This window comes from Eucyclogobius newberryi, unplaced genomic scaffold (genome assembly GCF_026437365.1).
Source record: "Eucyclogobius newberryi isolate DKJ021-1_F unplaced genomic scaffold, fEucNew1.0.hap1 SCAF_6, whole genome shotgun sequence".
Lineage (NCBI taxonomy): Eukaryota > Metazoa > Chordata > Actinopteri > Gobiiformes > Gobiidae > Eucyclogobius > Eucyclogobius newberryi.
Genome location: NW_027316278.1, coordinates 20,449,028 through 20,464,430, shown reverse-complemented (window position 1 = coordinate 20,464,430; position 15,403 = coordinate 20,449,028). Strand labels below are relative to the sequence as shown.

The window sequence follows — 15,403 nt, the reverse complement described above, 5'->3', positions numbered from 1 at the left end:
AGTCATCAGGCTGTTTTGGACTGCTCTTGGTTTGAGATTCTTTTTGTAGCAGCATTCGGAGCCCACCAGCATGCCCCTAATGTCACACAGAAGCCTCCCTTTTATGTTGACATTTTCAAACAAGAAAAAAGCTTGGTGCTTGACCTGGGCTCACATCCTCTCCTCCTGTGTTTTTCTCTACCGCTGTGTGCTTTTTCTCACTTATGTTTTGTTGTATCGAGCTTGCCAGAATAATGGAAGCCACTGTAGAATGGTTTTCACTATTAGAATAGAGAGGTGGAATTAGTAATAGTGGTGGTCCGTTCAAGTTGTACAAGTCCTAGGGTTGCCTCTGCATGACCCACAAAAACAGTTATTTTGTTCAAGGAAGGCATTTTAGGCCCATTACTGAAGCGATTGTGGCTGTGCACTCGTATGAAGCAAGACAGGAGGACTAGGGCTAAAGTCGAGTAAAGGTATAGCACCAAAGCTCAATTGCAAACATGGCTTTTATGCTGGATGAAAGCCCAACTTCAATTGGCACAAGCTTTCAGGGTCCTGTGTATGGCTTGCATTGAAGAAAGGAGCACAGTAATATTACAAAGCCATTTGTGCCACACTTTTGCACAATTATAGTCTTTTCTCTAAAAATGCGTTGTTTATAATGGGTGACTGAGGCAACAATTGCGCCACAGTGGCTTTGAAGCCCGGAGCTCACTGTGGAGGAGCACAATGCACCAAAACATTCACCACAATGAAGAAGAGGATTATCTTCATAAACCAAACAGCAAATCGCCATTTAACCAGCAGTGCGTGTATCTTCATAAATAATGTGTTACATCTGTAAGTGTTTCTGTTTTATGAATCTAGACTTAAGGAGATTCACACTTTGTTTGTGCTATTTTTTGTCAGAGTCAGGCTACTGATGTTTTGAAACCAACTTCTCTTTGAAATGGTTATTATGTTAACAACAAAGCTTGCTCACATTCAACTCTGCCTGTGAGATAAGTCAGTCATAAATCAATTTACAAAAGCATTTAGTTTGAGCTGCCTTTTCAAGCAAAGTATTTTTTTGTAATAGAGTAATCCTTTTTAATAGAAAAATAAACACAGCAACACTATACTCCATGTGAGTTTGATGGATTAGTTTTTCAGTGGAATTCCATGGATGACATCCTGGGGGGGGGGAAATCCAGGTCTGGTGACAAGCGGGAATTGAAAACAGGGTAAGCAGTGAACTACATGCAATTAATTTAATGCAGAGGGCGATGAAAGCAATATAGACTTGGAAACATATTATTAAGTATTTAAAGGTATCTTTTTTTTTTGGATCTGTTGGTAAATGATCTATCCATTGTGGTCTGCTCTCTCGTAATTGGGTATGTTGTGGAAAATCTCAAAAACTTTCATTCATAATCATTGTCTTATGTAAAAAAGAAAAAATACTCTTTCCCCCCTTCTAATATGCACTGGCAAATGTCCCCTAATCATGTCTAGTTGCTAACAAAAAGGGTTAAAAGTTTCTGATGTTTTGGTAAAAGGATCTGAACAGCAAAGGATATAAGAAAAACCTTTGCTTTTTAGATCCTCACCTCAACAGACCCCTGATTTCCAGAGTAAGCGTCTCTGAGTTGGGTTGGTTCATGTGTAACTCAGGTGCGCTGTAGACAAAGGAAATGGAACGTGAAGGAAGCCACTGAAACCACATCGATCTATCTCAAGTCATTTGTCAGTCAAATATAAACCATTCAGTGTGAGCTAGTGTTGTCCAATCGCAAGGCATGACGCCGGAAAGTGAAAGTACCTGCATGAGATGAGCCGGGCCATGTGCAAGATCAAACACCTGGCTATGGAAATCTGCCAGCTAAAATCTGCGTTTGGTGACATATTATCTGAATCAGGTATTTGTTGTATTTTCTTCATTCTTTTTGGATCAGGGCCAATAAAGAGAATATAGTGAAGAGATGAGGTGCAACGGTGGCACTTTCTGACTTAAAATCTGCTGCACACTAGCAAATGGGAACGCTTACTCTTGAATTTCACTACATTATGAGTGTTCACAGTGGAATAGACACACAGGGACACGTGCATGTGCATAGACACACATATACACACACACACACACACACACACGTCATAACTCTGTGGGAGTAACTTACTTTCTGACTTTCTCTCTCACCCTGGATACACATGGCAATGGCACCTTTTCACAAGATCTCTATCCCCAGGATTTATAGGTCCTAATAGACATTCCTTGCGGTGCCCTGGATGAGATGTCAGAATTGATGGCATGCAGACTTTTATTACCTGGTATGGTGTGTGTAATTAGGTTAAATAGATGGGGTTGGACACGCATGGTAAAGGCTACATTTCTCACCCCGGCTGGATTTATTGGCCACGCTCCGTTCTCTGAGGTCCGCTCTAATGCGCTCATTTGCATGGGGGGGGGGGGCACATGGTATATTGCTGATGTGTGTGTTACTGTTACATCAACTGCATAAGCACAATGACAGGGGCCGGCCTATGAATAGTTCGGTTCAGTGGTTGGCAACGGCCCGGGCCCCGCCAACTGCCTATTAGCTATGATATGAAAGCTGCCTGGCAAGTGTTAGATTGATACTTGACATGTCGAACAAAGCACATTGTCATTGTAATTGCTATATGTTGAGTCTTAATTTCATGGTCGTCCATATTGGCTGCACGGATAGGGCTGTCTGTTACTTACATCTTCAGTAACAGCTGCCTATTCATCCAGTGTATCTATCTATCCGCCTTTCATATGCTCAACAGTCTCAAAAATAACGACTTCATAATGACTATAATCACTACACATGTAATTATAATGCATAGCCACTGGTACAATCAAACAGTATATTCAGAAGAAACATACCACTTTAATTCTCACTCACCAGATGTCCAATCAAGTGTAAATTGCACATAAACTAATAGCAGAGGTCTACATGTGTTATGACCTGCTCACTCAATGGACTTTAAAAGGGGAATCACTTTATACCAGTTACACTGTCATTTTGCTGGAGGGCCCGTCCCATCTGTCTGTTAAGTATAGGCTGATAATGAAGTGTATTTGATGAAGTAAGTTGATAATGAGAGCTAGCTGGCCAGCAGTAATGACAGTGTAGAAGCAGAGACAGTGGCAGTATGGCCGCCAGTGCGGGATGTTCCTATTCAGACTTTTGTGACCTTCACAGATTCCAGTTTCCCCTCCAATACCCATCATCAGATTGAATCATTGAGGAGGCGTGTGTGCCACTGTGGTGCTGTATCTGTGTGCATGTGCGTAGACAACATGCCAGGATGATCTCATTCACAAAGGTCCACCAACACACACACTCCTATAGTTTAAGCAGGAACAAAAATAATCTTGCAAAGAGGAACGTTCACATTGACACGCATTCATGCACACAAGGCGCTGCTGACTCCAAGGCCAGGCAATTGGCTGGGAGCAGCTGAACCATGTTACTCCACACATGCACATCACACCAGGAGCCATTTCCTTGAACCTGGATATTCTGGCTGTGCATCAGGACAAGCACTTTTAAGTCCTCCACTGGGGCCTGTATGGGGGATGTATAGTATGACAATTTGGTTATTGTCATTTCACCCCCTGTTGTCAAAACATGGATGTATTACATGGTTTGTGAATTTTGTGGGGGAGAAAAAGAAAAGAAAGAAACACAAATACAATAGTATTTGTTAATTTTCATATCAATCAAAATATGTTAACTGTACCCCAACAAAAATATGACCAAAGGTTTTATAACTTCACGATGTTACTTCTGTTTCAATTCATTTCTCTCCACTTTAGCCATCCTCGCCCCCTATGAGACAGCACAGAGGGGTCCACTGAAGACGGGGCCCATTGACAGGCTAGAGTGGCAGTAACTTATTGTCTATTGATGGAGTGTGACAAATCATGTGGGAACGCAGGGGTGCATGGCAGTAAGAGTCAGGGTGTTGAGCGCTGTTGCATGTGCCTGCAGAATACATATATCCATCTGTCTATATGAGTGTATGCAGGCCCGCATGTGTTTGTGTGTAACGCCTTAGTGTGGGGCAGGCGGGCATAGCCGGGACCCTTCACAGCTCATTTAGCCCAAATGGGGCCACCTGGGTGGTTAGGGAGCTCAGCTGGGCGGCCCTGGCACTCCGGAGCCCTGCTGACAGCCCCCAAATATAGGGGCTCCACTGGCCTATTAATCAACACAGGCACTCTGACAAATCACCACAACTATGACCTAATGAGAGGAGGAGAGAGGATTGAGGGAAAGGTAGAGACATAATGGAAGTGGTGGTATACGGGAGAAGGTGGTGAGTGTGTGAGGACGGAGGCTAAGGACTGATAGAGAGAGCAGAAGCTTAATGAAAAGGAAATGAAAGGAGGGGTAGCCTGACATTGCAACTGGCAGTGCGGACCGTGGGGTAAGCCATGAGCTAATAAGAGGAGAATGCTAACACAGTTGTCATCCTTAGCTGCTCTTCTCGCTACAAACCAATTGATTTGTTATGAAAGCCCAAATCATGCACTCTAAAATGTAACGGAGTGGATTAGTAAGTGCCTCTTCTTTGCCAGAAAACAAATTACACTATTGCTTTCTAGGCATTTTTTGCTGCAGCTTTAGAGCAAATTACACTTGAGAAGACGTTTGAGTTTGAATGCAAACAACATTGATGTATGTCTCCTTCTCTGGTTCCCACCCTGAGGTGAGCTAGCATCTAATCTCTGCACTACCAATCTGAGGTCCAAATCACATTAGCTGGGATCAGAGGTGAAACTGGAGCTTTTCAACAGCAGACTGTTCTCACTAATGAACCCCCATGGCCATCCACTGCATATTACTGCATCACTGAGTGAGGGGGAGAAACTTTTTGCAATAATCATTATGTAATTGCACAATGCCAGGCTTTCCATTGCCCTGACATTTTCAGAGCTCAATAGCAATATCTTTATGCTTCTCTATAGGGAATATGTTTGTAATGGCTTCACTGTATATGATTGATGGTTTTCTGAAACCAAGCAATCTACTTTATTGTAATTATATAGTGTGGTGTCCATCAGAAGTTCTACAACAATATTACTTTTTTCACAAATGAATTATGTGCTGGCAACAGAGATTGATTTGGGTGACATTTGTTTATTATTTTGCTCAGCTATAAAGTCAATCACTATAGAGAATACAACTGCTCCCTTATCACTTACCCACACTCAACACTATACCAAAAGTTTTTTTTAAGGCTTTTTGTCACGACAATATGTGGTCTATTACATCACAGATTGTGCTAGTGGATTTTGTGAATATTCAAAACAATGATCATTTATTTACATCTGTCAACATGCTGTAAATTCTGTTGACCCAGGCCTATATTGAAGAAGTACAACTGCATGCTCCTCCCATCCATTATATCTATACAAGTACTTAGCTTGACTGACTGGGGCCGGCTGACACTCAGGTCGACAGGCAGGAAGTTGTTTTTGGTCTCACCGAAAAGACTGAAACGCAACCGTACCGCACAACTGCTAACAATTCTTTTTAACTGTGTTGTTAAGTAATCAGTATAAATACCAACTTTGTCTAAGATAATATTTAGTTAATTTCATACTTGCAACTATTTTAGGAGAAAATCTTCCCAGAAATAAGAATAAATATACAGGTATGTACTACCATATTTTCCGGACTATAAGTATAAGTAGCACCAGCCAAAAAATGCATAATATAAGTTATGATATAAGTTGCACTAGAGTATGAAATTAGGTTGCAAGTGTGAAAGTAACAAATAATATCACATATAAATCGCTCCGGAGTATAGGTATATAAGTATAAATATAAGAATAAGTATAAGTCGCACCCCGGCCAAAACTATGAAAAAAGGTGCGACTTATAGTCCGGAAAATACGGTAAATACACTCCTGCAACTGAAATCTGTGTCTGGGAGCAAAATGTGTGTCTTTACATCCCGGCTTTTCAACTCTTAGTCGTCTGTGGTGGGTTTCACAGATTTTCTATGCACAAGTGACAAAGAGAATATATTGTATAAATAAAACATTTTCCTCGAAGCACACTGAGGTGGAATCACAAGGAACATTCTTGTCCCACTGTACGTCTGCATAACCGCTTGTTCGCTGTTTCAACAATTCAGCTTTGTTCATTAATTTATAAGTCGTATTTTATGCATTTTATTCTGAGTACTTCCTTGTAACATGACATCAGTACAGTGGTTAACTTGTACATCATTGACCACCTCTTAGCATTGCTATCTATCCAAGTAAAATAAATGTATGGCAGATTTTTTCAGATCAAAGGTGGAAATCGTTTGTGATAGTACATTAGGGAGTACATTATGTATGTTTGATTGTAGTAACCTTGTGTGTTGCCTCTGTCTATGCCCCTATATAGGTTATGCAGGGACAACATTTGGCAGTGAGCGGTTTCTTCTGTAAAAGCTCAAAATCCATCCGAAATGTGAAAGTCTAATAACAAACAACTCCGCTAAATATTCAGTTTGTACCTGGCACCTAAAAAGATAAGATCACTTCAGCTGTAGTAGAAAACCAGATGAACAATAGGAACACTCACATTTATGACTGATGACGTTGGGATCACACATGGATGATTCTGTTATCAGATGTTTCTGTGTTGAGGAAATCAATTGTTGTGAGGTGAGTTGAAGTGTGGTGCAACAACGGAGAAACAACTTTCAGATTCCATTTGACCATATAAAGTTAATTTGAGTGAAAGAATAGCTCCACAAACTAAATTTGGCAAACAAAAAAGGAAAGAAACTCATTTTATCAGTTTTGCTGCTCATAATTTGCTGCCTATGACTGCCAGGTTTGACGACTGACTCGATGTCTTTCCTTGCATCGGCCTCTCTGCTGCTCCACACAGACAGTGATGACAGAGCAATGGTGGTGGTATGAAGGCCATGTGGGCAAGATGAGAGATGTGGTCATGTTCTGATATCTGTGTAATCAAAAAATGCACCCATGTCTAGAGTGCTGTGTTGGATTTACACTATGGAGGTAATCAGCTGTAATGGAAAAATATTGACCCTGTGCTTAAAGGTGCACTATGTAACTTCTGGTGGAAAGATATATTATTGCTTTGTTCCACAGAATAGCTTCAAACTTATCAAAACGAGTGACTCCTGTCCAAGTTACAGGTCAGATCTGTGGAGGGGTAACGCATGTTTTTCAAGGTATTTTTATTATTTTTTTAACATGAGGCAATTAATGTCAAACTCAGGAACAGTCTTTGCAAAACAATGTCATATCTATGGAGACTCCCACCAGAAAGGTTACACAGTGCACCTCTAAGAAGCAGAACAGGTTTGCGAGTTGCCAATGAAGTTCCCTAATAAAGGACATTTTGGTTCTAACTAAGACTCTGCAATAATCACATTTAAATTGCGATCGAAATTCCGTCATTTCTATTGGTCAAAGATCAAGTTGGGTCTTTTGAATGGGAAGGTCTACAGCCAATCCTCTGCTAGCCAAAGCGGGTGTTTTGGATCAGAATTCACACTTTGGAGGAACATATTTGACCATGTCGTTTGAGTTTAATGTCGTTTGTGTTCAATTATTAAAAGTCTGTATTGTTTGTGTTTAGGAAATCCTTATTATCATATGTGTGTTTTAAATAGACAAAATAAAAATGAATCGGTCATATCATCCAGCCCTTATTCTAAACTTAGCTCACATTTACAGGCGGGCTGCATGTCTGTGTCACAACCTCCTGTTGGGACGTGCCATCCTACTTTGCCAAGCTCCTAACAAGAGCCAAACAGTCAAGAGAGGTGAGGTGCAGAGTGGGTGAAATGGGGAGATAAGAAGAGCATGGACATGTCACCCTTCCAGCGACACACACATTGCTCAGAGTGCATTTGGAATCCGTTGCTGTGTGCTATACTGACCACTTGATTTAACACAGACGTAGAAGGACAGGCCACTTTTTTGGTCACTAAGAGTACAGCTTCTAAATTGGCATGCACTATGTCAAACTCAATACGTTATTGAGAGTAAGATTTGGTGTAGAAGAGCGGAGAGGCTATTTAAACCAACCGTCCTGTTCTCACTGCAATGGACAAGCCACCTAATGATGTTGGAAATACCGTCACAACAGCTATGATATGCTGTAATAATTGCTATCTTCCTGTCCACAGTACAAATAAACGTGAAATCGGTAGGCAAACACATTAATATGGAAATGTCTACATTAATTTGAAGCATAGTCTAAATTATTCAGTAATTAAGCCACTGCAAATTTACACTAGTTCCCCTCGGTCGACAGGAGAGAATGGTGAGGAGCTCGAAACAGGCAGACGATGTGCGATGTGAAATATGCAGCCATGTGATGCGGCTACTTTGCCATATTTGTGTGGAAAGGAGTAATGGTATCTGGTACAAAGGCTAATTTAAATCACCAGATACAAATGGCAACATTTTTGTTAGATTCACTGCAGTTGCCATCATTATTTCAAACAGTATTTACAGAGACGATTCCTGTTTACAGCACAATGAATCTCTCATGATGTATATATTTTTCAAATTGTTAAATAACTGCCCACATTCTCAAAAAATAAAAGCGCCATGTAACCAATCCTGATCTGCATACACTTGATACATTAAAATACAATAATACAACATACAATGCCTAAATAGTAATTCAACTTATTATACATGACACATAGAGAAGTTTGGGTGCTATCATACCGGATCATCAGAGACCATAATCATTAACCAGGCCAAGGCATTTGCATTTTCAGCCTGTCGTTGGCCCTTTAGATTGTTGTGATTCTTGGTAATTCAAGCTATACATTCATGGCGTATAGGCCAGGGCATGGCATGTCTTCTTGTGTATGTATGTGCGCATGCATAATCTGTCTTTCAGCTGTGTGTCAGGGCTTGAGCACGTACACCCAAGTGTCAACTTGTGTAACTGTGGATGTCCTTTCAAAGAGCCTTCACTGATCTGTCCGAGGCCCTTTGATCAGGCGCTCTGTGGCTGGCTGCTCTCAGCGGTCCTCCAGATTGAAGAGTGCGTGCTGGGTGGGAGACAGGCCCGGTTTGACATGGATGAGGCACCGGCTTTGACCTGCACCGTCTCACAAATACACTCACAATCACACATCAACATGTAAATATAAGAGGCATAGGAATGGAAAACACAAGTGACATACATTTTAATTTGAAAATGAACACTTTCCTAGAGAAATATCACTATAATATTGCAAAAGCATTGTCATTTAACCAATTACAAACATCTCATAAATGTTTTCCTTGGTCTGCAACTATGGACTTGGACTTTAGTTGTAGATCCTGGACTCAAGTAAGTTTGTTGCAGAGCGAACACATTCATTCACTTTGGGCATGAATGAAGGTGTTGGCTATAGACATGGCTGGTAGTCTGAGGCTCAGGATTAAACGCCTTTGTTTTTTACTGTTACTATAGTAAGCCTTTAAAATATACTTGATCTTGATCTGAAAAAACGGTTGGTGGTTTTCATATTCTAGAATGGGATGTTCAGATGGGGGGGCAAAAGCCAGTTTTCTCTTTTTATTTCATTGTACTTTGACATGAAATCTCCAAAAGGTATATTCACAAATGCTTAACCTGATGAGTGACTAGACCCATTTACTACAAAAATCTGGAATATTCATGTGTGATGTCATCTTAAACCCAGCAGTCCGCCTTTGTATGGGACCCAAAGCCCCATCAGTTACTTTCCTGTATCCTTATCATTTTTCTTTACAAATGTCCACTTGTATTTGTGTCCCCGTTCTCATTTTCCACATGATCCCATTTTCGTTCATTTTGATTTAGTGCATGTTTTGTACCTGAGTGGACATGGTGGTGGATGGAGAAGGATCTCAGGTGAGCTCTAATCTGGAGTGGCATCAGCGCGCTCCTTGGACATACAGTAGCCCTGACACTGACTTGATCTGACAATACAATGGATCAGTGTAAGGGCTACTAAGTCAGAAGGTAGAGCATAATCCTTTCTGTCAAGTCTCTGTCTCGTCAATATTCAAATCCAGCTGGCTGTCCAATGGCTGTCAGTTACAATCTCCCTCCGGCTCATGGCCCTGCAGAGGCACATATCTAAATTGAATTGGATGTTTGCTTCTCGATGGAAATTGAGTTGAAGAGATGACCTCCTGGCCCGTATTGTGAACTTGTCAGTTACCCCAACTGAACTAGATGGCAATGCAAAACATCCTGTCTGGTTCCATATTTTCTAAATATTTCCCCCCCCCAGTGCTTTTTGAAGCTGATATTTTGGGCATTGTTTAGTTGGTATTACATGTTTGCTTAGAATGGCTATGCATTTGCAATATTGATTTTAACATTACTTACACTTACATTAAAAAAGTACTTTAAAAATGCATATATTTCCTACAATTTGGGAAACAAGTAAGCCTGTCAGGTGTGATTATAAGATTTGTTTTAAAACATTCTAGATACTATGAAAAAGGATTGGAACTTCAAATAGGATTAAACTAAATATTTTCAAAAACAAACAAATGTCATGTCAGGTTAACTGCAGTATGCTCCTAAAGTGGTTTTCCAAAAGGGCTAAAATGACCGTTAGTGGAGGAGACATGCAGGCAATATTCTCCCTCACAATCTGTGTAGTTCAGCCCTGCGCTTCCTACTTCTGTGACACATGTCGCCCTGGCTTGCATGGAAAGGTCTGACCTTTGGAAAGTTTAGCACTTTAAATATTTAGGCTGGGGTTATGATGGATCCTCCAGGGCCTGCAGCAATGTGTGAAGCCTCTGATTAGAGCTGCTGTCAGAGTCATTTAGCCGAGTGTCTGGCTGTCGCTGCTCTTTGTGTTTGACAGGCCAGCCTTTTAAACAAACAGCCAGCCCAGTGGCAGAGAGGCAGGCCAGGGCACCCTCTGCACCCAGGCACAAACAGCTCACACGGGGAGAAAAGCACTCAGCTCCTGACAGCTGCACCACAACCACTGGATACTGTCTCCGATCTTTGAGCATTTCTGCATGTTTGCACGGTATTCTGGCTATTTCTCTGAGTTTTATGGTTCAAAATATTGATTTAGCATCTTCCACTTGCATTATCAAGGTTATAATTCCAATAAAATATGAAATATTGTGTTGTTAACAGAAAATAAACTTGAAGGTTTGATTTATCAAACAAAATAAAGTAAAAAATGTTTTGGGTAAAAACAATTGTTCAATTTTGATAGACAAATGGGTCAAAAATATAATAATAACGATAATAAAGATATATCTAATATAATAAAGATATAAATAAATATCATTATTGGATGTATTAGAAGCCCATTTAGTTTTTAGTAGTAGTTTTTCCCTGCTATAAAGTCTCATAAACTGCAAAATGTGTACACTGTTAAATTTAGACAACGTCCCAACTTTTTCCAACATTTTGTTAATAAAGAAGAACATTTGATTGAGGCTCGTGTGGCATCAATCGTGTAAATATACGAGTCTTAATATGTGTGTCCTATTCTGTATTCAGAGGAAGCGCTAAGTCAGCAGCTCTAGTATTAATGCATGAGAAATGAGCCAGGCCCATAAGAATTAAAGGGTAAGACTCCCCCTTATTAAGATGTAAATTCTGAGTCGAAAACTTGCCGAAATGGGGATATATCAGTGAAGTTATTGTCAACTTCAGCCTACTTATGCATTTATAAGAGGCGTTGTTGTTCAGCACATGTTGAAATTACCTACAAGACAGGAACTCATCTTTGTCTCTGTCTCATTTTGCCAATCTCAATATGCATCCCCCCATACTCTATTGAACAATTCACACTTTTTGGCACCATTATCTAGCGACAGTATACATGGCCGACTATTGTGGTAATTCAATCACTGTGTGTCTCTGGGTACAGCGCTGTTGCCTGCTGCCTCCTCTCTTTTGCTACATCCAGCGTGCTCTCTCATTTCAAATTTGCACTTAACACCTTCCTGGGGAAAGGCTTCTCATTCATCAATGGTGTTTGTCCCGGTGACAAGTAGGGCACCTCCTGCATATCAATATCAGCTAAGACAATGCTGAGCCTGTAACCTTCAGCTAAATGTCATTCTGCTTAATCCTATTTGAAAATTAAACATTGAAAAACCTTTAGCGTACCTTCCTGTCTTCCATCCCTCTCTCCTTTCTTTCCTTTTATTGGCCCCGGCTTTCTGCTCTCTCTCTCTCACTCTCTTGGTTTTGTGCCATGTGACATTTGTATTGTTTGGTTGTTTGCGTGTTATTTGTATCCCATTATGGTTATTTAGTCAGATTGAGTTTAATTTTATGTCACTGAACAAAATAATATAGGAGCAGCCTGTCTGCCCTTCTGCCTGAAGCCATAAAAGCCATCAACATTTCCTCTATTTTGGTGACAGACAGTGCTTATTCTCAATAAATAAGCAAATACATGAATAAAACACTACTAATTTAGCCAGACCATAGTTTTGTTGCATAATAAGGATTTCTCAATGTTTATATTTAAAAAAGCATGTAAATTGATCCTACATAATGCACCTATAGATGCAGTGACAGGATTGAAAAGGGAAAAGCTGTGATAACACAGATTGCTATGAGCATGGCCATTTGCATTACAGTCAGAGTGATATGTGTCTTTGGTGAAAAGGAGATGCAGCGGCTCAAAGGCTGCCTTCATGTTGAGACAGAGTTGACTGGCCATCCTCACTTGGAGGATTATGGTGAAATCCTGCAAATGTATTAATTGATCTTTTTGTGAACGGCCCTTTCTATTCAAATATATTCCCTGCATTCAAAAAGTGCATTTACAACATGTGATGTTTTAGGATTATTTGAATGTTTCATTAAGTGAATTTGGATTGCTTTGGTAATGCCTTTTTTTCATTATTACTTCATTTTAATTACACTCACTACTCTATTTTTTTTTTGTGCTTTTCTTTCAAGTTGCAACTTGCTTACATTAAGGTCACCAAGTTGTCTACATTCTATCACAAAGGGATTTCATATTGTAATAGATTAGCCTTTATTTTCCCAATAGGAAAATTTATCCTTTGCATTTAACCCAACCTTCAATGCCGCAGGGGCATCTCCTTAGGAGACAAGTGGTCACTCTGAGCGGGACCCAGCTCTTGAGGTCAGGAAACCCACCCAGAGGGGAATCATGCAAACTATGGACAGAAAAGCTGGTCTGGCTTGGGAGTCAAACCCATAACCTTCTTGCTCTGAGGCCATCGTGCTGCCCATATTTTGTATTATTCATTTCACGTCTGCAATTCCTCTCTCTCACTCTCTGATCAAGAAGCACTCAATGATGTACTCGTCTCACTTGTAAAAAAAAAGTGCATTATGTTACCTTTTCAAGGTGAGGCCCGCCACCTGCTTGGCTCCATTGCAATGTTATTGGTCAGAAAGTTATTAAACTTTTCAATCAATTTTCAATTATTGCCGTTTTTATTGCCCATCTTGAAAAACATGTATTCTTACTGTGAGCAGGATCCGCCTCTTCACAGATATGACCTGTAAATTCAAATGGTCTAATGCCATATTGCAGGTGGTCGACCCTCCTCCAAAAAGCTACATAGTGTCTCTTTAAATAACATTAAAATAAGATCCAACAAGTTACCCAGAATCCTACACACGTCTAGAGTGTGAGCTGTGCTGAATGGTATGTCTGACCTGCACAGCATGAGTGAAAAAAGATGTGATAACTCGAGACGTTCAGTGTGCAAGTGTAGTTTTCTAGTGTAGGAAACTACAGATGTATATTGAACACAGTGTTCCTTTCACTCAGAGTCACACTGTGTTGAAAACCTGTTATGTGTGAAATATTGTATACAAACAGACACACACTTTGCATTCAAGTATAACATTAGTATGCAGTTACAGTTGGTGTGCTACTGGTGTGGCATGGATTTGAAGTGGGACGAAAGCACCCAAGTAAAAGTCTAAACATATAAATTACATACTTTGTATTTGTTTATTTGGTTTGCAAAACTTACATCCATACAGTTTATTTCAACTCTGGAAGCAAGGTGGGTAGTGTCTTGCCCAAGGACACAGCAACAGCATCCACTACAGCCTTTGCTTCCCCACTGCGGCCCCTGGAATGAAGAATAAAAACAAATGACTTTTAAAAATTGATTATTTAAAGATGTCTTTTTTTTGTGTGTTTTCCAGGTGGGAGATGCGAGATGATGCTGAGTTGGATGATGAAGAGAGAACTATGGTTGAAGATCTTCGACGAGTCTATTTTGTTTACAACAGTAACTCTGAACAACAGGATCTTTCTGAAGCAGTCGAGGAAAAGGGAGAAGAGACCCAGGGGGAAGCGTTCCCAGTCGATAAAAGCACTGCCCAATAACTTTCCATGCTGCTAGGATTTTTACTATGCTGTAAATGTTGCCTTTTAATACCAAGTCGCAGCTCACAAACGGGCAAACCAGCATTTGGTCTCCATGTGTGTGCATGTGTTTCAGGGAAAAGAAGAAATTACTGACAAGAAAAATGATCTACACGGTTCCTTGCTCATCTTGCTCTTGCAACAAACTCTAGTTTCTTTTTCACATTGCATCAGACATATCTCCAGGTAGCACACCTCCAGAAATCAGTTCTGGGAAATAGTGAGCGTGGATTTGTTTGCCTGGGACAAGACAGGACTGTGTGATCTTAGAAGGGAGTTGAAGTTTCTAGAGACAGCGACTGTAAAGATACAGGTGTCAGCAGACTTCCTCCTGCCTCCTGAAAGAGAATATGAAATATTACGTTTGTGTAAAAAAACAAAAAAAATACTAAAATGCAGCTTATTCTAAAATGCTGTTCCTTTTAAAAGGAACAATCACTATTTTATAAGACCTCACATTTAAATGTATGTATTTATTCTGGAGGAATATTACATCTGTATATTTTGTGTAGAATTAGTATTTTTGTTATTTATGAGTCAAATAATTTTAAATGAAAATAAATAAATCTCATTACATTGTGGTGTTGGTTTCATGGCGACCCATCCTTTTGGTGTTCCATTTTGTGTTAATAATTGATGATGATTTTTGTTGTTTTACTTGTATTCTCTTTTCAATAACGTACATTAACCAATTTTCAAATGTATTTGATTTTTTGACAGTGTACAACTCAGGCTTTATGCAAATCTAGACGCACCTTCACACTTTGAAGATACACACATTTACACAGTATAGGCTACATGGAGTACCAGATATAGGGTTCTGTGTTTGAAGAGAGGACAGTGAATGAAAGCATTTGCGCTTTTTGTATTCTGGAGAATTCAAGGCATAACATAAAGTAGTTAAATTTCATTGTGCTGTATTGAGATTAAGATGTTGAGAGTATCAAGAATCCCTCTGCTTTATAATGAAAACACTTAATTTACATTTCTTCTGCAAAACATTTGAACAAAATGGAATTTAAAGTTCTGA

The 15,403-nt window shown here is 39.9% G+C and overlaps 1 protein-coding gene across 1 annotated transcript in view; it reads left to right on the top strand.

Moving 5' to 3' along the window:
• Positions 1-14,954, top strand: part of kiaa0825 (KIAA0825 ortholog) — an 86,498-nt gene extending 71,544 nt beyond the window's left edge. The window contains exon 23 of the mRNA XM_072432751.1: positions 14,151-14,954. Coding sequence (XP_072288852.1) covers positions 14,151-14,334 — 184 coding nt within the window. The 3' untranslated portion in view covers positions 14,335-14,954. The remainder of the gene's footprint in view (positions 1-14,150) is intronic.
• Positions 14,955-15,403: the final 449 nt, after the last annotated feature.